Source organism: Prionailurus bengalensis, chromosome C1, assembly GCF_016509475.1.
Source record: "Prionailurus bengalensis isolate Pbe53 chromosome C1, Fcat_Pben_1.1_paternal_pri, whole genome shotgun sequence".
NCBI lineage: Eukaryota > Metazoa > Chordata > Mammalia > Carnivora > Felidae > Prionailurus > Prionailurus bengalensis.
In genome coordinates, this window is record NC_057345.1 from 37,966,360 (window position 1) to 37,989,668 (window position 23,309).

The 23,309-nt window shown below is 53.6% G+C and overlaps 1 protein-coding gene across 1 annotated transcript in view; it reads right to left on the bottom strand.

The window, feature by feature from the left end:
• Window positions 1–23,309, bottom strand: part of TRABD2B (TraB domain containing 2B) — a 217,925-nt gene that overhangs the window by 23,383 nt on the left and 171,233 nt on the right. Inside the window, exons 3-4 of the mRNA XM_043574925.1 lie at window positions 16,079–16,225; window positions 9,533–9,707 (exon numbers count right to left, since the gene is read on the bottom strand). Of these exons, the coding sequence (XP_043430860.1) occupies window positions 9,533–9,707; window positions 16,079–16,225 (322 nt within the window). The remainder of the gene's footprint in view (window positions 1–9,532; window positions 9,708–16,078; window positions 16,226–23,309) is intronic.

Here is a 23,309-nt window from a genome sequence, read left to right on the forward strand (position 1 = left end):
ATCTTCCAGGATTAGCCGGCCGGATGTCAAGTGACAGAGGTGTTTGTTTTCCCGAGGAAGTGTGACAGGAGGGCTGCATGGAGGGACTTTGGGATGCATGGACACTGGGGGTACCACAGGGCTTCTGATCTCCCAAGGAAGGTCTGCCTGGGAAACTGGCAGAGCTGGGTCCTTTTTCTCCTGTTTCACCAGCCAGCCCGGGGCAGGGCGGGGGCATTTTCTGTTCAGTAAGGGCCAGGATGACGCCTCCCCTGCACCCAGTCTTGTGCCAGGAACTGAGACACATGGTCCCCACCCCGGAGGAGGTCACAGTGCAGGGAGAGGAGGGAGAACAGGCAGGCAAACCCTTACAGGGCAGTGAGAGCCCAGCAGCGAGGGAGGGCCACCAGGGGCTATGGGGCTGAAAAGGAAGGGCTTTCACGACAGGCGACATAGCACATGCACAGGTACAAAGGGAAAAAGGGTGTGGGTGTGCAGGCCACCACCAGTGATTCTGGGTGTTGGAATATAAAGTGAAAGGGGAGGTGGGCGATGGTGAGGGTCAGAGCAGCAGGACAAGACTAAGGGGGCAGGTTTCAGCTGGGCCCGAAGAACACTTTCCCAGGCAACTGTCCAGTTCTGTAAGGGAGCGAGTGTTCCATCCCTGGAGGTGTGTAAGCAGAGAGGCAATGAGTGCTTGTCAGGCTTGCACAGAGGGGATTCAGACACCCTCCAGGGAGCTGAGAGTGTCTGGGTGGAACCTGATTCTGCCCCCTTTGCCATCTGCTCCTCTCTGGAGGTTGCCGGAACCCAGGATGTTAGCAACAAAGAGCCCTGAGCCTTCAGCTGGTCAGCTCAGCTCTGCTGTTAAATAACGGGAGGATAGATACAAATACCAAGAAAGGCACCCCTGCCGGCCATTTCTCTAAAAGTCAGACTGAATTAGACTCTTTGATTCATAGTCTCACCCGACCTTACTAGGATCCTTCTGAGGCCACCAGAACCTGCCCAGTGTCATACAGACAGAAAGCGGCAGAACCGGGGTTTGCCTAAGCCTGTCCATGGCTTGGAGCGTGTCTGTTTAAAGGGCGCTTTGTGGAGGCAGCTGATGAGGCCGGGGCTCCCTGGGCACGGGCAGGCTCCCTCTGGGGTTGGAGCTGCTTCTGGGCCTCTGACACCTGTCTGACAGTTGCCCAGTTTGGGGGTCCCCTTCAGGACGTCCCCCAGTTGTGTACTTCTCTTAGAAGCATGCACTCCCACCCACCACCAGGCCCATGCCTGCAAGCCAATCCTCTTGGTTCTTTTAAAAGCTCCAAGGTTTGAGCCTTTTCATTCTCTTTGGACCAGATCCTCTTTCAATTAATATTGTTTAGAGGTGAGGAAGCCTGGTGCCTGTACCCCACCCCATCAGTGAGGGCATAGGTCCCAGGGGTTTAGGTCAATCTGCACCTTGAGGGGCCTGGAGCCGGCAGCTCCTCCTCTGCAAGCCCTTGCTGGGACCTCTTGGCATGTCCCAGGCCTTGGGAACCCTGAGATGGGTCAGACATGGAGGCCTTTCCTCCTGGGGTCTGACACGGCCTTAGCCCCAAGCAGTGGCTGTGCAGTGGTTCAAGGTCACCAAGAGGCACTGGGGGAGAGCCCCAGAGACAGAGCCTGCAATGGGTTCTGTGACTGCAGGGGTGGTGCCCGGCCCAGGGCTCGCTATGGCCAAGGTAACTCTACAACATCCAGAGGCTCCTTTCCTGGAGTTACAGCACCCGGGACCCCAGGAGAACTTCCCGTTGGCCAAGCTGCTCCTGAGCCTCACTGTTGCTTGGAGCTGAAGCTGGATCTGGAGGTCTCTGTGTGGTGTCCGGTCTGGGTCCTCAGAGGCTCAGAGGCTACTTCTGCCTCCCCCTGCCACCACCCCCCCCCCCCATCCCCATGATGGCCCTGCTGTCTCCTGCGGGGAGTCCTGTCCCTGGGGGACTGTGGGCCCCGAGGGCCCAGGACTCAAGTCATAATAACAAGAGGTCACATTATCCAGTGATGGCGCTGCCCCAGGTACTGGCCAGTACAAGTGCAAGCGCACCGACTCTCAGGCTCAATTTAGAGAGGAGAAATCTGACATCAGAGAAGTGAAGTACCTGGTCTGCCCAGGCGACTTCCTCTACAGAGAAGCACTAGCTTTCTAATTTACGCAGGCTGGCTCTGAAGCCCACGCTCTTTATCTAGGCCATTTCACCTCTTGCCTTCCCCACACGGCCCAGCAAGAGTGCCAAGCCCGTGGCTGATGTTCCGTAAACCCTGGCTCACTGACAGGTCCAGCCTGGGACACAGGTCCTCCAGTCTCCTCTCTCCCCCATTCCAGAGGGCAGGGTTGGCTCCGGTTAGGGACAGGCTAGCAGATGGGATGTTCCTCTGGCTGGCTGGCTGCTCTGGGCTGAAACATGAAGGGTGACTCTGGCCAAGGATCACAGCCCCGAGGAGGCGTGCCAGCTGCCAGATGTGCACATGGTGGGGAGGAGGGCCCTTTGAAGCACCGTTGGAAATTCTGAAACACTTCCGGATGCTGTGGCCTCGTGTTCCAGCGAGGGGAATGTGGCAGGCTGTGGGCGTGCCCCTGGGAGAGGAGAAAGTGGCTGGGCGTGTGCTGCCTGTTCGTTGCATCCTGTGTTTTTAAGGTTTAAAAGGCCCTACACGGGACATGGCTGCTCTCCTATGCTCTGCCACGAGCTCCGGGAAGCTTCTGTTCCTGAGGCTATCGTGTGGAGGACCCAGGTGGGAGGGAGGTGGGTGTGGGTATTGTCCTGACGACTATGGGGATGATGAGGAGCTGGAAGGCAGCTGGACCTGCAGCGGGAAAGTTTTAACTGGTTCCCACCTCCTCCAGGAAGCCTTCTCTGACTTACCTTCCCTTCTAGACTGGGAGATGACAGAGTGCTCAGCACAAGCAGGCCTGTGATAAGGAAATCAAGCAGGGCTGTGAGAGCCCAGCTCCGAGGTCGTGGAAAGCCCAGGCAGAAGAGGAAAAGGGCACTCTCAGCAGAGCAGAGGGCCCAAGCAGCAGCTGGAGTTTTCATTTTGAGGGGAGGAGACTGGCCATCAGTAAGAATGACCTATCAACGTGACCAACATTTCAGTCCGCTTCTGTTTCTCTCACTTCCTGTCTGCACCTCGACTTACCCATCTGCCAAACGGAATAATAAATACCACCCTGTCTCCCTCCAAGAGGAATTGAGGACATAGAGGTCATATGATCCTTCAGGCAGGATCTTACCACCCTGCAGACAACTATTGCTGCTGTTAGTAATAAAAAAGATGTTACTGGTGTTTGATGCGTTGGGATCCCATTCCTTCTCTCAGGCCCGGGGCTTCACCACCAATCAGCTTCTGTGTCCCGGCCCCCCGGCGTGTTTCTGAGTACGGGCCTGAGGGCTGGGGTGAGAAGGCTGAGTGGCCTGGAGGCCGGGCGAGCTGGGTGTGCGGGCACTGGGGCAGCAGCTACCACGTCTGTCTTCGCTGCTCACACAGCCCACCCAAGAACTCTTCCAATCTCGCTTTGTGCCTGGACCTCTGCTTCCTGTGGGTGTAGGCGGCAGCCGCCCTACAGGGAGGGATCTCTAGGTGCCGGAAGGCTCTTTGCTCCAAAACCCTCCCAAGGGATCCAAGAGTGACTGAAGCAAATCAAAGCAAAATGTGGGGTTCTTAGGGCCACCAACCTTCCAACAACAGGATCAAAGGGCTTGGAATGTCAGAAGGTAGAACCATACTCAGATCAGAGCACTTTAGGATTCTGGAATGTATGGGTTACCACCGGCTCTAGGGTTTTCAGTGAATGGGCCCTAGCGGTTATCCAGTCCGCCTTTGAGTCTGGCTTGTACTCAACCAAGCTCTGCCAGCTCCTCCATTACTTATTCTATCCCAGATTCCAGGTTAGCCAGTAAGCAAACATCTCAAGAAGGACCAGTTTCCTGGAGCTAGGGACAAAATGGTCATTTTCTTTTAGTGCCTGGGACTAAGACCTCCCTATCCCTCTGAGTCCTGGGGGACTAATGGAATGACTAAACATAGTGAACTTGATTCTGGCTGATTTGGTCCACTATGTCTTTGCAGAACATCCCCTAGCTGGTGGTGATTCTGAGGAGGTAAGGACCCTGCCCTGGAGTGGTTCACATACCCTGGGATGCCCATGAAGCAGTGGGTACTAGGATAAAGTCTAGGAGAAGGCCTGGGGGACAGCACTGACATTTACACTTCAGTGTTGCTGTAGAAAACCTTGCAACCTATGACTAGAGACCACTGTGGGTTCGTGGGTTCGTGGGTTCGTGGGCCCTCAAATGCCAGCCAGCAGTCTGTGTTCCAGGCAGTCAGAACAGATGTAAGGCAGGCATGTGCCCGACTCCTGGTCAGGCACACATCACTAATCAATCATGACCTCTTCTCTGCTGAGCCCCGATTCGGTTTTATCACCCCTTACACCATCACACTCCGGGCAGCCACCACCAATCAATGCCAGCTGTCCCAGGAGATGAAAGCTATTTGACTCCCTGTCCATGCCAGTTCTTATGGCCAGTCTTGCTTGCGTTCATGTCAAACGTTCTTTCTGGAAACCAAGAACCCTCCACTTTCCTCTTCTTTCTCTGCAGATGCCTGCACCTTCTACCTTACAGAGCGGAGCTCTGATGAGAAAGCCATCAGGTTACTTTTCCACTAGCAAATGACTTGTCTGCCAGCCTCCTCCCTCCTTCCAGTACAGGTAAGGAAGTGCTCTTCTCTACCCAGGCCAGACCCTCTACCTGAGCTCTGCCCCCACCCTTCCTGCCTTCTTGCAAGACTGGGCTAGTAATATTCCCCACTGAGAAGCCTCACCCCTCCTCTATCTTTCTTTCCATCATGTTTCAGGCATGCTCAATTCTCTCCCATGGTAAGAACAGCTGGGTGGGTAGGGCCAACAATACAGCTACAAATTTTTATTTTGCCAAGTAAGGGCTCTGAAAGGTCCCTTTGCCTTACATCACTATCATTTTTTTTTTTAAGCGAAAGATGTTTAACTTCAAACATGGTAGAAAGGAGATAATTTCAGAGTATTAGATAAGCCTGTAAACTGAATAAATTTAGTTAATAAAAACTCACCACCTAGTACCTATTTTATAAGTTGTTTATAGAGCAGAAGAAATCCAAGAATCTGCACAAGATCTTTGGGGACCCTTCAGCTTGTCCTTGAGGCTGGTAGTCAGGAATAGGACCTTCCCTCCCCCTGGACACTCCTCTCCATGGCAGTGGTCTGGGCCATTCCAGAATGTCTGGGTTTGCACACTGGCCACAACCACCTCCTGGAGGACAGGGCTTCTATCTGATGTCACCCCCAGATGTCTCCCAGGCCTGGTCAGAATTGTCATGCATGTTCACACCCCACCTGCCCCTGAGCCCACCGAGTAACCTCCAGAAGAGGTCAGATCGTGGCTTGCTACAGAAACAACACTAAGGAGAGTACTCTTCTGTGGGATGCGCCACCTAAAACAATACCCTTCCCACAAACCCATCAACATTTCAGGAGTTCTAGAGCAAGGGCACCATGTATGGAGGAAACGGCTAGGACTAGGGACCCTAGAAACCAGGATTCCAGTTGAACATCTGCCTGCATGGCCTTGAGGAAGCCACTCTTCCTCTCTGGGATTTAGTTTTCATCTGCAAAATGAGTATAATAAAACCCATCTCGTGGTGTTACTGTGAAGGTCAAAGGTAACGTAGGCTAAGAGCCTGGAGTGGTGGTTGGCACATAGGAGGAGTCTTTATTATAAGGATCTCTCCACTATGGCAGAGAATTTTAATCCTGTGATCTAAAATGAACATATTTATCACAACCTGATGAAGCAGGTGTATTATCCCCATTTTGCAGATGAGAGACTGAGGTCCTTGCAGGTGAAATGGCTTTCCCAGCATCTCTTAGCTGACGGTGGTAGAGCCACACTTTATACACAAGCATCCTGACACCAAAGCTCTTACTCTTTGTACTGAATCTCTGTAGAACAGAACAGAACAGAACAGAACAGAACAGAACAGAGGAGGGGTAGCCAGACTGCTATCAGCACTGGAAATCCCCGTCTGTACCTGTGGGCTTTCGGGAAGGGAATCTGGAGCAGAGGTGGGCTGAGGAAGGGTCTGGATGGGCACGGGGGTGGGGGGTGGGGTGGGGCAGGCAGGTGGCGGCTCTCTTGTGTGCCTTAGCTTACTCCTCTGGAGCCACGGAGCCTGAGGCTGGCCTAGAATGGCAGACCCCAGCAGGGGCCTGGATCAGACACCAGGCAAGCCCCAGCCGGGGCAGGGGGGGGTGGGGCAAGGCAGAGGTGTTTATCATTATGTTTCTGTTTTCTAAGGTATTTCCTAGAGACACCCATTGAGCCTGGAACTGAGAGACCTTTGCGTGAGCAGACACATCTGGGGGACGGCTGGGAATATTTCCAGTGGCATAGGTCCTCCCTCCCTCCCATGGCCTTGGGGACACTGGGCCTTCTTTGAGGACCAGACAGAGGATGGTCTGGTGAAGAGTCAGTGCCCGATGGCCTAGGAAGGGCTGAGATGCGACTGCAGAGGCCCGCAGACAGAGGTGTGTAGAGGGGAGTGGGGGTATCTGCAGGTTGCACACTGCCCAGGAGTGCCAGTCTTGGCGCTGCACACAACTCTTCAGCTGCCACAGGACGTGGGACTTGGGAGTCACGTGGCCATAAGAATGCAGAGGGAGGCATGGACTTTTCTCGCTCTGGGTTGTGCGTGGACATATTCCATGACAATACAGTGGTCGTCACAGGTCTATACAGCTGGCTCCCTGACTGGACATGAGAACAGAGTTCCTGGATCATAGCTCCTGGGCCTGGGGTCCAGCCCTGCCTCTCTCCCTGACTTGCCATGAACTTGACCCGTATCTTGACCTATAGGGACCTCAGTCTATCCAGAGCTCAGATGAGGTGGACAGGCTTGAGCCTGGAGGCTGCATCCAGCTTTGAAATTCTCAGGTCGAGGGTGGATGTGCAGTACGGGGGAGAACATTTATTTCAGGAGTGGCCGAGCCTCCAGTGCAGCTGCCAGCAAGGTCCGCACATGGCTCTGGGCTTGTTGTTATTGGACAGCAGGTCCCCGAGAGCTGAGGTGGGGCTCAGGTTGCCCTGACGTTCCTGCTGCCCTGTCCACCAGGCCCAGAGGAGACCAGGAAGGGAGGATCTGGCCAACATTCCCACACTTGTTTGTTCCTTCCCTCATTCTTTCTTCCATACACTCATGACACCTATTACATGTCACTACAAACACAGGATGATTATGTGGTGTGTGCCCTCCCGGAGCTCAAGGCAGGGTGCGTGGGAGATAAGAGCCAGCAGCAGCCACCGGCTATGCTGTGGGGAGCAGCCTGGAGGCGGCAAAGGCCAAGCTGAAGTGAGGAGGCTAGAGCTGATGGAGGCTCGGACTGGGACAGTGGTGATGGGGACGGATGGAGCAGACGGACAGGAGTCGTTGCGGTGGTCTGTCAACAGGACTGACCGGGGACCAGCTGGATCTCAGACATGGGCAAGAAGCTAGAGGAGGGCATGGTGCCTGCATGCTGGCCGAGTGCTTGAGTGGACATTTGTGTCCCCAAGGACTTGGGTTTTAGGAGAAGGCGGCCAGGATCCAGGGCCACCCATGCTGCTGCGATTTTCACCTCCAGGCTTTCTGTCTCCTCACCCACAGGAAAGAGCTAGCCTCAGACCCTGGGTGGCTCTGGTCTGGGGCCCTGGACAGGTGGGGCAGGAAAGCCCTACCACTCAGATGGGCCATGTGGAATGCTGGATCTTTTACTGGACTCCCTCAAGGATCAGGCTTGGTTCCTCCTAGGCCTGGAGAGATGCCTAGAGGTTGGCTTGGTTTGGAATGGTTCCCCTTTTGTAGTCACTGGGGGATCATTCTGGAGCAGGAGCAGTGCCCAGATGCTCACGGGGAGAGGGCTAGGGTGGCAGCTGGATGGTGAGTGAGAGGGTGTGTTTGGGAGCACTCCCTCCCCTGCACCTGTCCTCAAAGCTGTCCTGACTCATGCCAGGTCCCCAGTAGGTATCTTGCACCTGGAGGCTAGCCTTGCCCTCTCCATGTAGTCAGTCAAGGTCCTACTCCTGCCGGCTTCTCCAGACTCTCCTACAGGAATTCCTCTCTTCTCTGAGAACTGTTTGAACAGCTCCTGGAATTATCAATGGCCCAAGTGCTTTCTGATGACTTCTGTTCAGATGAGGAAACCGAGGCTGTCAGAGGGGAAGGGATCTGCCACAGGCCACACCGGGCCATGGCCGCCCCAACATGAGCCTGGACTCTTTCTGTCCAGCTGCAGGTGTAGCCTCACAGGGGCTGACCCACAAGCCTCTTCCATGCTGGAGGCCACACAGGAAGGAAGACGGGCACAGTCAGAGGACCCTGGCTCTCCCCTTGAAGGGTATGGGGTTGCATGGCGGGGCGGGGGGAGGCGGACGTCACACAGGGGTACATGGACTGCCTGACCCGATCCGCGCTGGCCTGAGCAGGCAGGCAGTGCACGGGCAAGGGGCTGGGGAAGGGATGGCAGAGAGGCAGTGGTAGTGAGTTCTCGCCCCCAGGAGTGGTGCCTCTGGCTTATTCTCACAAAGCAGGAGGTGGACTGCACCCACATGAGCAAGAAATACATTTCTGTTGCTGTGGCTCTTGGGCAAAAGCTGACTAATAAAGGAGGCAGATGCAATCCCCTGGTCCCATCGTAGACATCGCTGTTAGCATGGGAGACAGCCGTAGGGAAAGAAAGAAGGAGTCAGGGAGAGGAGGGAGTAACAGAAAGGAGGGACAGTGAGGGAGATGCCAAGCAAGCCCTGAGACTGGGCATCTAGACCTCCCTCCACACAAAGAGGCTAGAGCCCTCAGGAGAAGCATCAAGTTCATGGCCACAGTGGGACGACAAGCCTTGTATTAAGTCCCACGAAGCTGCTGAGGATGGGGAAGGTCGCTGCCATTCTGAGTTCCCACCGTTAGGTTATTTAAATGTTACCGCTAATCTTTGTAAGTCTTCCATAAGGTAGACATTTTCAATTCATCAAATAGTCATTGCTGTCCTGCCCATTCACAGACCAGGGGCCTGAGACCTTGCTGGTGGTGTGCCAAAGTCACGTGCCTGGAGGGGGCTGGGCTGGGCTGTGGAGCTGGGACATGGGGTGCTGGAGCCCGCCTTCTCCCCAGCCAGGCCCCACAGTGCTCACGGGCTTGTCCCTGGGTTCGTGGGAGAGGCGGGGCTCAAGAGACTGGGTGGGCAGGGGAGCTGGCTTCGGTTCTGGGCTCTCAACACAGCCTCCTGGGGCAAGAATGAGCGACAGAAGTTGTCCTGGCCTTGGCAAGGTCACTCCGGCCAACCGGGCCTGTTACAGAGGAGCCCTTGGCTAGAAACAGGAGAACGGTGCTGTGTGGCCTCTCCCGCTCCATTCTGGGCCTCTACTTTTTCCTTCCTGAAGTAGAGGTCAGGGGAGGGGCTCACAAATCTCTAAGCCCTTAAAGAGTCTGCAAATAATCCCTTCCCCACTCCGGCCCAAACCTGCTCCGAAGGCAAAGAAGCAGATCTTGTCTTCGTTCTCCCGCAGAAGTGCCATGACCCTCTTCCCCATCCGCTCATTCCTCTTGTAGATGAGCTCGTGGCGGAAATAGCTGTCAATCTCCTGTGCGGTCACCTGCTCGTGCGGTGGGAGGGTGGTGTTGATAAAGCTGGGCAACTGTAAAGGCAAGACAGAGGCTGCCTTCAGTGCTCTCCGGGGCAAGGTGGGCTTTGAGCAAGCACACACAGCCCGGCCAAGCGGGCAACTTACCTTTATTAAGTGGCCCCTACGGGGGGCTATCCATTTTGTGTGTGCTTTTAATCAATCCAAAAATGCTTTGAGAGGAGTTGTCATTCCAATTTTACAAGTGAAAAAAGCAAGAGTGGAACGTTCCAGAGACAAGTGCAAAGTCACACAGCTAGCAAAGTAACAGCCCAAGGAGGAGAGCCCTGGGCTGCGGCCTCCCACGAATCGCGCCTGTGTCTCTCCCTGGTTGACCCTCAGCTTCCAGATGCGGAAGGCCTGGGGGGCGGGGCAGCTCTCAGCTCCTTCAGTGTCCTGCCTCCCGCACCCAGCCCGGTGTGCAAGGAACTCAAGTCAGCAAGCGGGACTGGAGGGTCAGCTCAGCTGCCTGGTGCAGCAGAAAGGCCACAGGGCACGGGATCCGGCTGATCTGGATTCAGGCCTGGTTCTGACACTGTGTGACTTTGGCCAAGTTACTTAACTTTTCTGAGCTCTAGTTTCCTCCTGTGTAAGATGGGGATTCTCTGTGATGGTGGGTGCTGTATGGACTGTATTCAGCCCAGCCCACCCTCCAGAGATGACAGGAGAGGTCATAGCCTCTGGTTTTCCCCATGCCTGAGCCCTGGTTGGCCACTACCATCTCCCCACCCCCAGCTCCACTATTTCCCAGGGCATAACGAAATCCCTCCATCCATTCTTGAAAACTTCAACTCCAGGACCATGGCTTCCTCCCATAATGAGGGTTTATTCAACAGCCTGGCTTGGAACTTTCCACACTTCTCAGCTCTGAGTGCACTATCCATACCCTGTTATGTGGCCGGGGGTAAGCTTCACTGACATGTTATTAAATGAGGCAGAGAGCTCTCTGAGTCCAGGGACAGACCCTTTGTCATTCCTGGGCCCTCATGCCTGACCCAAAGTAGGTGCCCAGTAAGGTTTCTGGAACCTTGAACATAAAGTTGTTCTGTCCTTCCTCACTGCATTGTCTCCTCCTGGGTTCTTCCATTCCCAACATCTTGTCTTTCCAGCCTGGTTGTTGGGTCTAGGTGTTCCAGGACTGTGGACTCCCGTGGTGGGTGGGGCCTGAGAAGAAGCCAGGGGCCACTGAAGAAACTGAGGCAGTGAGTCAGAATGTACTCTCTATTTCCCCATAATCCCTCATTGTCATTCCACCTTCCAAGCTCTGTGCTCAGACTTCCATCTGGAGTCCCCTCTTCTATTTCTCTCTCTTCATCAACTCTGGCTAAAGCACAGGACATGAGGCCTAGCTGACTGATGGGCGAGCTAGACGGAGAGTCTGGCATGAGGAGACTAAATTCCTGCAGGGTTTAGCCCCCAAGGATCATGCGGCCCAGCTACGTGGCTTTTAGAGCCACTGACAAGTTGTCAACACTCTTTCTGAGGAAAATGGAGACGTCAGCAGAGGCTGAACCTTCAGGGATTTGGACAGGGCTAGGACATCTGTCTCTGATATCTGCTGGGATGTCTGTTTCTGATAGCTACTGGCCAAGGACCAGGGTGCTCCCCAGAGTGGAAAGGGAGGGACTTCTCCGCCATTAAGGCCTGATTCGCTGTTCTGGGATGACAAGGCACCAATATGACTAATGTAACCGAAACTTGTTTAGTACACAACCTGCACAACTGTATGCAGCGGTCCTTCCAGGGCCCAATCAGAGTTGGTGCCTGGGGACTGTTTGGCAAATGGATAAATGAAGGCATGGAGCTCTCACCTCCTCCACCAATGATGGAAGGGATGATCGGAAGCCCTGAGAAAGCAGGCCACATTTGGACTTGATGCAGCTAGGAAAGGCTTCTGAGTTGGGGAGGAGCTGTGGCTCAGAAGGGTTATTTCTGGAAACATGGCCCTCTTGGTTCCTCAGGTGTGGGAAAGAATGTGGGAGGATGTTATACCAAGAAATAAACATTTGCTCAGTCAGTGAACGAATGCATGGTGGTGGTGATGAATGTGGGTCCTGAAGTCAGATAGCCAGGATAACTTGGGTTGGAATCCTTCTTTTGCCACTTACCAGTTGGGCCGCCTCTCTACAACTAGCAAGTTACTCGTGCTGAGACTCGGTGTCCAAACTGGTAACATGGGAGTAATATATGCTGTGGTAGGAATTAAGTAAGAGCAGCTTTAGAAAGTGCTTATTAGCACAGTGCATAGCACAGAGAGAGTCCTGACTAAATGTCAGCTTTGTGGAAGTAGCCTGGGGATGGATCTGGCTTCATCACCTCGCCCCTGTGATGGCAGAGGCTGCGGGGAAGGGTGGCCTTGGGCAGGGGTAGAGATGGAGATGACAAAGAGCTTGAAGCCTTCAGAATCATCAGAGAGCCATGAAGGCAGCATTCTGCTTCCCTTCCCCTCTCCCAAGGGTCTCCTCTGCTTCCTGACCATGAATGTGCATTTGTGGAAAGATGAATCTCCATTCATTCCTTAGGGAGCCAAAACAATTTAACAAGGACAAGAACCAGAAAGTGCAATGTCAAAGCCACAGAGGAGCTGGGCTAACCACCAGGGTTTCCTGGGCTGTCCGGCAGCTGGCTGACATTTTCTGCATATTTCGTGCTGATGGGCCCTGGCTCCATGCCAAGGATGGGACTTGGGTTTGGGCCCAGGCTGAGAGGGAAACAAATTAATGATGTCATTAGTTTTGTCAGGAGCCTTAAATCTCCCATGATAAGTTTAAGTGCAGGATGCACCATAGAAGTTTAAAGAGGACATGTTAGGTCCCCAGGGCCTTAGAGCCACGGGTCCGAGGTGGGATGATGAGATAGGCCAGGCGGAGCTGCGGTGGGGCTGTGGGGAGTGCCTTCAGCGTAGGCTCCCTTGGCCTACAACCGGGACAGCGTCAGGTCTGGTGGTCAAGTGCCCAGGTCTACTGATGTCACTGACCTCAATGGCCTCATTCCGTCTCTTTAGTCCATCTATCCAACAGACATCTTCCAAGAACTTCCATGGGCCTAGGATGCTGCCCTGGATGAGGATCACAGCCCAGTGAGGGAGTCAGGGCATGCTGTGACAGGGATGTGGGAGTCTGGAGTAGACACCTAGCAGATAACCATGAGTCCTTGTTTGTCTAGGGTGGTCTAGGTTCATGGCTAGGGTTGACTTCTCCATGCCTGTTCATGACTCAGCCTCTTAAATATTTTTGACCTTTCACTCTCTGAAGTGTCTGGGTCTGGATTATAAATATATGGCTGCCTCACACCTAACACAGGCTGAGGGCTCAGACAAGGCTTCCCGGGGAAGGGGCCTTGGGGTCACCCTGCTGATTGCAGGGCATTGATGGTGTCAGCGACCTGGGAGCTTCAGGAGGCTGAACCATGAGCCACTTCTGAAGGTGGGACGGTGGGGTGGGGAGGCAAGGTAGATCAAGACTGAGGGGCACCCAGCCCCTGTCTCCCATCCTGAGCCCTGCACCTGTCCCGCCCCAGCCTCTAGAGGCCCCTTCATCATCCTCTGCACTGAGGCCAGAGGCATCTTTTGGACCACATCACTCTCCAGCTCGAGCTCCAGGGCTTCTGCCCCTCAGCAGGCATTTTCACCCCCACCCCCATGATCTGCCCCCCGCTCCTCAGATCTCTCCCCAGGACCCCCCCACCACATTCCCACACCCCCACCCAGGCAGCCTGCTCTGCCTGCCAGCCCCTCCCATCCTCCCCTCCTGGTCGACTCCATTCTCAAGCCCAGCCCCACTACCACTTCCTCCCTGACTATAGGCAGTGACTGTCCCCTTCAGCCCACGTGTCCTCAGCCTCCCACCGCCTTCCTGGCCTCTAGCTACAGATGTAGCCCCATGTCACCTAGACCCTTTCTCTGACAGAACAGGAGCACTGGATGTAGACTTGCTACCCTGACTCTAGGCTTTTCTGCATCTGGGGACGGGGCTGTCTAGTCCCTCCCTGCCTTTGTACCCAGAGGGTACAGGGAATGCAGCATGGGGTGCTATTCTAACTTGGGTGGGCCAATCCAACCACACCCTCTGTCCTACTTCAAGTATGGGCACCACCCAGAGACCCCAGTACAGTTCACCTGCCAAAGACAAATCAGCGGTTCTGGACACAAGCTCAAAGAAAACCTGAGCTTATTATGCCTTGAAGTCACCCCGTTCCTCCCTCTCTGGGCTCAGCATCAGCCACAGGCATAACAGGGCCCTGTCCTGCCCAGCCCAGCCCAGCTACTTCATGGCCAGGCTGTCCTGAGTGCTGGCCAGGTCCCCTCGGCCACAGTGCTCACCAGCCTCTCTCTCTCCCAGCAAATGACACAGGGCAGGACTCCGGCTCAGAGCTCTCAGACACCCAGACTCAGAATCGGAGCTCTCAGAGTCCTGAGCCCCCTGTGCAAGGTCTCCAGATCCTTCCTTTCACTGTCTACACTGCACAGAGCACAACACAAACCCACCTCTGCTCCCTTGACAGCCATTCCCCGATACTCACTCTGAGCGGTGCCCTGTGCTGGGCACTGGGAGGGAGAGAGAGGAGCGGCACACTCTTGCCTCAGGGAGCTCCGGGTCTAGAGGGTGGCCTGCACACACAGAACCTCTCGGCCTGGTCCCTGGCTGCACTTCTGGACCAACCCACGCCCCTCCTGCTCTCTCTAGCCTCTGCTGGAACATTCCTCTTCCTCCTGTCCGTGGCCAAGTCAGGCTCTTCTCTGACCTCTCACCTTGCAGGCATCCTTCCTTCTTGCCCCAAGTCCATTTAACCTTCTGCTCCTGCCAAAGGCCCCGGTTGCACCCTCTACTCTCCCTTGGAGCAAGGATCACATTTAGATGCCATTGCTTGTGGAATGTCCCCATGTCTCCTAGGAGACTGGCAGCCCCACAAGGGCAGCTGTCTCTGCATCCGCCCTCCTGCCCCATATCTCTTTTCATCGCACTGTTCCTGGTATTTACAGACAATTTCATTCATTCCTTCAGCAACTATTTACTGAGTCCTGCTCTGTGCCAGGAGTTGCTTTAGCTGATCAGAATATACTGATGAACAAAACAGGTGCAAATGCCTATCCTCAGAGAGCACATGCTCTAGGGGGGAAGGACAAACAACACAATCACTTATCAATGAATCAAAAGACGTAAGTATGTGAGAAGATGACAAAGACCATGGCGGGGTGGGGGGAAGAGGAGCATAACAAAGGGGTTGAGAGAGTGGGGGGGGGTCAGGCTGCAATTCTATTTCGGGGAGTTGGGGCCCATCTCACTGAGACGGTGATGTTTGAGTTAAGATGGGGGTGAGCTATGGTGATGGCCAGGGAAGGGCATTCCTGGAGGAGGGAACAGCCAGTGCAAAGGTGAAACATGCCAAGTGTGCTCGTGGAACAGCTTGCAGGCCCATGTGGCTCCAGCGGTGGGTGTGAGCAGAGGGCAGAGGAAATGGGGTCGGGGGTGGGGGAAGACCCCGGGGCCACAGAGGCCATTATAGACACTGAGAAAAATGGGGAGCCACTGCACTGTCCTGAGCAGGGAAGTGGCCTCTTCTTGAATGAATGGTTAACCAAGCATTGTGACAGAAAGCACACTGGGCCTAGAGGGGCCTAGGGGAATATCTAATTCCATCTAGGCAGTCAGGGAGGGCTTCTCAGAGGAGGTAACAATTGACTGTGGCCAAGCAGGAGGAAAGGAAGAGGGAGGAGCCTGAATAAGGGCACAGGGGCATACACAGGTCAACGGCATGTAGTACAGGTCAGCAGAACAAAGTTTATGTGGTGGGGCACCTGGCTGTGACAAGGTCAGCAAAGGGCAGGACCCATAAGGCCTCGAGTGCTAGATGAAATATCTTGGAATTTCTACTGAGGGCAATGGGGACACACCTGGAGGAGTCCTGCTCAGCTCCCCAGGGTGCCTCTCACTTTCTGCCCAGCTTGTGGTAGTCTTTCCTTCAGGACTTGACTCAAGACAGAATGCCCCCAGCTGGACTCCAGTGCAAGGTCTCACCATGAGCTGTTCTCCCCCCTGGGCTCTAACTTCCCCAGATTGTGAGCTGAACTTCTCAGAACCTCCCCATTCTTAGAGGTTAAGCTTCTCCCACACACACCAGACTCGAGTGCTGCTCTTGATTACTTGGGAACACAACAATGAAGTGGTGTGGGTTTGGGCAAATCTCTTTGCTTCCTTGAGCCTCAGTTTTCCCATCTGTAGAATGGAATACCAATAGGTCCTGGTTCCCATGGCAGAAAGAAGATTGCCTGCACCTGGCACATAGTAGGTGTCTAATAAATGCTAGGTAGGTTCATAGGTTCATATGGGCCTGGCCGTTGGAACTGGGGACCTGAAAGCTATCCACGGAGAGGAGAGGTGCCTCACCTGGGATGTGTCGTGGTTGAAGATGACAGCATTGAGATCCCCACAGTTGTAGTGCTTGATGAGGTCCTCCGTGGTGTAGGGTGCCTGCAGGCTCCCTGCTCGCACGCTCTCGTGCTGCAGCAGGGTCTGGTTCAGGGCAAACAGCACCTGTGCAGGGGAAACAGAGACGAATAAGGGCTGTGCTCAGGACCCCTGGCTGAGGGCCTTGACACCTCCAGGCCTGACCCTCCTCGTTCTGGACTTTGGGGCAACAGGCCCTGAGACGGAGAAGGCGTGTGGGGCCTGACACCAGCTGGTGCAGCCTGAACGCTTCCTCTGGCCTCCCACCGTGTTCAGCCTGTTGTCGTCTCCAGTCCTTGGCCCACATGGGTCCCCGCTCCTGCTCTGGCTATCAACATCTTATCTAATAACGTGGCAAAATGAGACCCTAGTTGTGTCTGGGTTTTGGAATGATGGGTGAATTTTTCTTTTGACTCCTTTCTTTTCCTGTGCTTAGGAAAGTTCTAGAATGAGCACAGACTCAGTTGGTAATCAAGAGCACTGTAAACGAAGCAAGACAAACAAAATAAACCAAAAACCAACTCAGATGTCAAGGCCCAACCCAAATGCCCCTTCCTCCAGAAGTCACCCTCACTCCAGGCAAAGGCCTTAGGAGCTGGGCCTCTCTGAATCAGGACCCTGCTGGCACTCAGCATGTATCCTGAAGCTCCTCTGTGCTCTCGGCCACCATTCCAGGCCCTGGGAATACAGCTGCGCTCTAGCCAGACCTGCCTGGCATCAGGATCACGTGGGGTGCTGTGCGAACGTACCAGATACCCCAGTTCTCATGCCCAGAATTAGCATGTCTGAGGTGAAGCCCAGGATGTGTATTTTTAACAGGCTCCATGGGGGTGACATTAGTGTTCTGATTGCTTCTGGCATGGGTACCATGGCTCTAATGGAATACGGCCTGCCCAAGGTAAGAGGGCCCTGAGAAATCTTCTGAAATGTCCCATTTGAGAGGCGCCTGGGTGGCTCAGTCGGCTAAGCGTCTGACTCTTGGTTTCGATTCAGGTCATGATCTCACGGTTTATGGTTTGAGCCCTGCATCGAGCTCTGCACTGACAGTGTAGAGCCTGCTTGGGATTCTCTCTCTCCCTCTCTCTCTGCCCCTCCCCTGCTCACTCTGTCTCTCTCAAAATAAATAAATACACTTAAAATTTTTTAAAAAAATAAAATGTCCCATTTTTAGATGGGGGGAACTGAGGCCCCTGAGGGGAAGGGACTGGAGGTAGCTTCATGTGATGGCATATCCCAGACCCCTTTAGCACCAATATAGGGAAAAGCTGTTGTAATTCCTGTGCAGAAGGTCAGGAGACAGTGTCAGGCCACCTGTCCTTGCTGTTGCCCGGCCCCAGCCTGCCCACCAGTCCTCATTGCTCATTCTGTTTGCACATTATCTGTTTGCCATCTTGGACCACAGTCTCTGGCCTCTCACCACCCCGAGCATCTCTCACTGGGCCCACTGCAACCCATCCCCTCCCTGAAGCCCCCCATCACTCCCCCATCCCATAGTCTTCTGCCACATTCACCTTTCTTTTAAGTATAAATTTTGGTTAGTTAACCTACAGTGCAATATTGGTTTCAGAAGTAGAATTCAGTGATTGATCACTTACATACAACACCCAGTGCTCATCACAAGTACCCTCCTTAATACCCATCACCCATCTGGCCCATCTGCCACTCACCTCTCTCCATCAACCCTCAGTTTGTTCTCTATCAAAGCACAAATCCGGGGGCGCCTGGGTGGCTCAGTTGGTTAAGCATCTGACTTCGGCTCAGGTCATGATCTCATAGTTCGTGAGTTCGAGCCCCGTGTCAGGCTCTGTGCTGACAGCTCAGGGCCTGGAGCCTGCTTCAGATTCTGTGTCTCCCTCTCTCTCTGCCCCTCCCCTGCTCTCATTTTTTTCTCTCTTGCTCTCCCTCAAAAATAAATAGACATAAAAAAATTTTAAAAAATATGATTGTCTTCCCTCTTTTTTTTTTTCTCAAAACTTTCACAAGTGCCTCCTGTCCTCAGAATAAGGGCCTACCTCTTCAGCAGAGCCTGCAAGGCAGTGACCTGGACCCTGCTGTGGTCAGTGACGTCATTTCCCACTCAGCCTGCATGTCTCCAAATACCCAACTACTCAGCACTCTTCTGTCTCTGCGCTTTATACATGATGCTCTCTGTTCAGGAAAACCTCCTGCCTCTGCTCTCCACTTGCAAATTCACACTTGGCCTTCCAGGCTCTGCTCAAATGTCTTCTCCATGAAGCTTCTTGGACCACTTGGGGGCTGAGTTAGGCCCCTCCCTGGGGCCCCCACAGTCTCCTTGTGTGGCAGACTGATACTGTGATGGCCCCAAATCTTACCCTCTCCATGTATTCATGCCCTTGGCCATGGAACTCTTTGGCTCCCTCCCATTCTGACATTCTGCCCTGGACTTGCTTTATAGCCGATGGGATGAGTAACCACTACGCACAGAGGCCTGAAAAGCACCAATGGCTGCTGTCTCCTCTTGTCCCTCCCCTGCCCTGACAGCAGCCCACGCAAGCCCACTGGAGGCCGGGCAGAGATGAATTGCTTCATTTGTCCCCCCAAGGCCATCCCAGTCCAGCCAACGGACAACGTGAGTAAGCCCGGCTGAGCCCGGCAGGGCCTACCTGCAACCGGATCCGGACACCTGAGCAAATGCTCGGTGCTGTTGCACTGAGAGCGGTGTGGTGGCGCATAAGTGACCCGCCGTGCTTCTTTCCACTGCGGCGGGGACATTAGACTGTAACCACCATTTAGCCACCTGGCTCTCTCATTAGGCTCTGAGCTTCGTGAGGATGGGACTTGCATCTTATTCATTTTGTATCTGCAGATGTCAGCACAGTGCCCGGTAAAGCGAGGATGTCACTCCATCCTTTCCCTAGCACCTTAGTGCCACCTAGTGCCACCTGCTGAGGTCAGCCACTTCATAGTTCAAGGCTACTCATTAAGCCCTCCAGACTAGCCCCTAGAACTCTGGCACTCTGTCTGCGTTTAGAGCATGCTGCTACCCTGTGGCAGAAGTCCCCACCAGTGATATCAGTCACATGATTCCGGAATACATAATCTGAACAAAAAAGCTCATGCAATAAGGTACTTAAAGTACTGACATGGACAACGAGGCCAAGCCCATGCTCAAGAGATCACCTCTGCCAACCCCCTCCCATCTTTGTTTCTGGTGGGCAAGGAGCTGGATAGTGCTAGGGTTCAGCAGCCCAGGCCGCTACCCTAACGAGCTGGCTGGAGATGAGGTCAGACCCCACCTCCAGGCCTTCTCCAGGCTCTGGCAACCATTCTGAAATTCAATCTGCAGCCACCTGGTGCAGAGTGTCAATGGCAGCACGGTGGCCGTGATGAGTCACAGGAGGCAGTGGCCCTGTTGCCGTGGACATCACTAAGGCAACAGGCACTTCCTCCCACACGGAACATGCCTCGCTTGAAAGTGTCCATGTCAAGCCGGAGTACTCTCCGTCTCTGAACGGGGGGTGGGGGGCCGGGATATGCGGGCTTCCCGTGACCACACCCTGCCGCTGTATACCCCTGCAGCTCTTCAGAGTCGGCACCACCTGGACTGCGGTGAGGTCACCCGTTCGGGTGCCCAGAAGACCTGGCTGGAGGGGAGATGGCTCCCCTGGGCCTCCCTAGACACATGGAGTCACTTCCGCAATCATGTGGCTTTTGTGAAGCTAGGAGGTGTTTCAGTTAAGTGTGGTACAATCTGTAGGGTGCAAAGAACAGGCCTGGTATGTAGTAAGAGCTGGAGAAATGCTTGGTAAATAAAACTCGGAAGAAAATAGTCAGACTTGAACTTTGCCAGATTGGAACTGGAAGGGCCCCTATACGTCATCTGGTCCAGGGGTTTTTAAACCTTTTTTGGCCATGGGATCCCTTTTTATTGTTATTGTTTTCTAAAGGAACCTTACTTGGAACTCAGTATGTGGAGTAGATAAAAATGGAAATTTTCCTGACTGATGTGAGGAGACAAGCTAGAGCCTGAAGTCCTACCAGTTCAATGCTCCACTGTAGGAGGGACCCCCAAGGCTTCTTTGTGGAGGCCGTGGGTTCCCTGGAGCCCAGTCTGAGAACCACTGATCTCTTTCTGTGCCTTCACCATACAGAAGAGGAAAGGAGACAGGGGCCCAAAGTGGGCAAGAGAGAGCTCACCCAAGCCCACACAGGCAGCTGGGGGCAGAGCAGACTCGAAGCCGAGCCTGACGCCCGGCCCAAGACTCTTTGTGGTGCCACAGATTGGGGCTGGATTCTGGATGTTCACTGGCACAGCCCACATTCATCCCACACACATTACCACACCTGTCTTCTTCCTGGAGCCTTGTGAAATAGCCAGAAATAGCCGTGGAGTATTTATTATTAGCATGCTGCATACAGAAAACTGAGATCAGGTCACTGAAGAGGCATTCCCAGTGTGGCCCAGGCAGTGTCATGGGGTTGGGACTGAAATCCAAACCCATCATTCTGGATTCCCCTGACCCCCAAGCGGGGGTTGGTACTTCCCTTGGTCTTGGCACTTAGCCCATGTAGCCTCCATCTCAGGTGATTCCCCGTTTCCTGCCTGTGTAGACCAGGAACTTGGTCAGGGAGGAAGCCTGCCTCTTTGTTCACCGTTTACTGTCGAAGAGCAGATTTTCAGGAACTGTTTCAGAAGGAGGACCGCTGACCCGAGTCACATGTCCCTTCCCCACACCTCCCACCTGGAGCCATCCTTTGTTTGCATCTTTCAAAGTTCATTACCAGGGTCGCCGTGTTTATCGAGCACTTACTATGTGTCAGGAATCTTCTATGCTTATGTTAATTTATTTAAGGTTTATAGCAACTCTGAGTTAAGTTTAGTATTAGCTCCAATGAATAGATTTTTAAAAACCCTACAGCAAAGAGATGTTACATAACTCACTAAAGGTGAGAAAGCTGGTGAGGGATGGGACACACATTCAGGCTTGGGCAGGCCAGCCCTGGAACCCATCCTCTTAGTGGACCACTGCCCTCTGGGGCTTCCCTCTGCTCTCCCTGGGAGACAGCCGGCGGGATGGTGTCCCTATTCATAGACAGGAAGGCAAAGAAACAGAGGGGGCTCAAGGCCACGTGGCTTGTAAAGGGCAGAGCTGGGCTTTGAAATGACATCTGTCTGGCTCCAGACCAGGTTCCCATGACTAGAACTTCAAAAGAATACGTGCTTCTTCATAAGCATTCTCGGCGCTTCCAAAAGATACAGGGAAGCTACACTTAGTCATTCATTCAACGAACATTTACTTTCTGTCTATTCTCTGCAGGGATGGTGGTGGGTGAATTGGTTTTGGTTTCCACCTGTGAGGAGCTCATTTCAGAGGCAGGTATCCCAGTTGGCTGTGACAGTGGAGGGTGTGGTAAGTGGGACCTCCAAGACCCTGTGCACAGGCACGGGAGAGCCTTGTCCTGATTTCTGCCTCCCTCCCATTCACCCTGAATTCCCAAGCCTGGCGCCGCTCACGGACTCCTGGGCCACCACGCCTTCTGCTCCTGGCCACTTTAGAATAACAAACCCTCTTTGCCCAAAGCCTCCGTGTCCCACTCTAGGATAATGTTTATGAGAAAGCTTTGACATGAAATAACAAACACTGGATGGAGGCTAGAGCCGCCTCGCTCCCCCCGGAGGGCTGCGTGTGGAGACAGAGCCATCAGGAGGACCTGAGCGTCCCAGTGCCGCCCCCCTCGTCAGTGATTGTCCGCCAGGAGCCAGCCTGTGGCGTCTGCTGAGTGTAGGCCCAGAATTTAAACACATCTTCAAACACAGGCTTAGGATGGAGTGAGGCAGGCGCCAGGAGGGTGGGGACAGGTTTATTGTTCCAGATTAGTCTAGTAAACAGTCCTGAGTGGGCTGGGATGGTGAACACTGAGGCCTTGTGCTCACGTGCTGGCCCAGCACTGTCAGTGTGAGGAGAGGCGGCAGGACCCCCTTTGTCAGAGAACATTCTGCAACCCTGGGCTCCCTGGGACAGACCTGGCCTTCAGACTGAGGTTCTGAGGTGGATGATGAGCACTTCTCACCCACGCTGAAGCACCGGGAGATCACAGCCAAGGCCCTGACCCACTCAGCAATGCTTACTGACAACCGGCCATGTGCCAGGCACGGTTCTAGATGCTGGGAATTTCGTTAGGGACAGACCAGACCAAAATCCTGCTCTCATTGGGCTTACCTGCAGGGGGTAAACAGAGAGTAAACAAAATGATCAGTAAAGTATTAGCATCTGGCATGTCAGACATACAGAACAATGATTCCATTGAACTGGGGATCAAGACTGCCCCCGGCCACTTTGAGCTCCTCCCGCGTCTGAATCAACAGGTGAAGAAGGGAGTCACTGTGCTCGCTGGCGTGACTGATCCTGACGAGCAGGGAAAATGGCCTGCTACTCCACAGGGAGGTAGAGGAGAACACGTCTGGAGCACAGGAGATCCCTCAGGGCACCTCTCAGTATCACCCTGCCCTGTGATTAACGAACATCAATGGAAAACTGCAGCAACCCAATCCAGGCAGGACCACTAAGGGCCCAGAGCCTTCGGGAATGAAGGTCTGGGTCACCCCTCCAGGTGTGAACCAAAACCAGCTGAGGTGCTCGCTCAAGGTAAAGGCATTACAGTAGTGGTAGTGGAAGAAGAAGAAAGTAGTTATAAATACCAGCTATGAGCACATGACAAGTCACAGAAACAAAAGACTCATTGTCGAGAGTATTTCTTCTTTATTTTGTGGAGACTATGTGTGTATGTAGGAAACATTCTCTTCTCTCTCTTCTTTTTCTTTTTTCCACCCTAGCATAAGAAATAGTGACTTTGTATCACAGTATTTAAGTATTGTTAACTTCGCATGATAGTATCGAAGCTTGGTATATCAAGGAGAAGAGTAAAACATCACCCAAAGGCTTTGCATCCTCATCTGGAGAAGGCATTAAGGCATTTTGGTTGTATGCAGGATTGCTGTATCACATGAGGTGGAATTATGATCTTGTTATTGTCTTTATCTGTTATTAAACCGTATGTTATGAGTATGCTTTAAGGAGATGTTTGTGGGTGCCAGATTAACAAGGGATGCACTTATGATGGTGAATTCGGTCAACTTGGCTAGGACGTGGTACCCAGATATCTGGTCAAACATTATGCTAGATGTTTCCATGAAGATGCTTTTGAGATT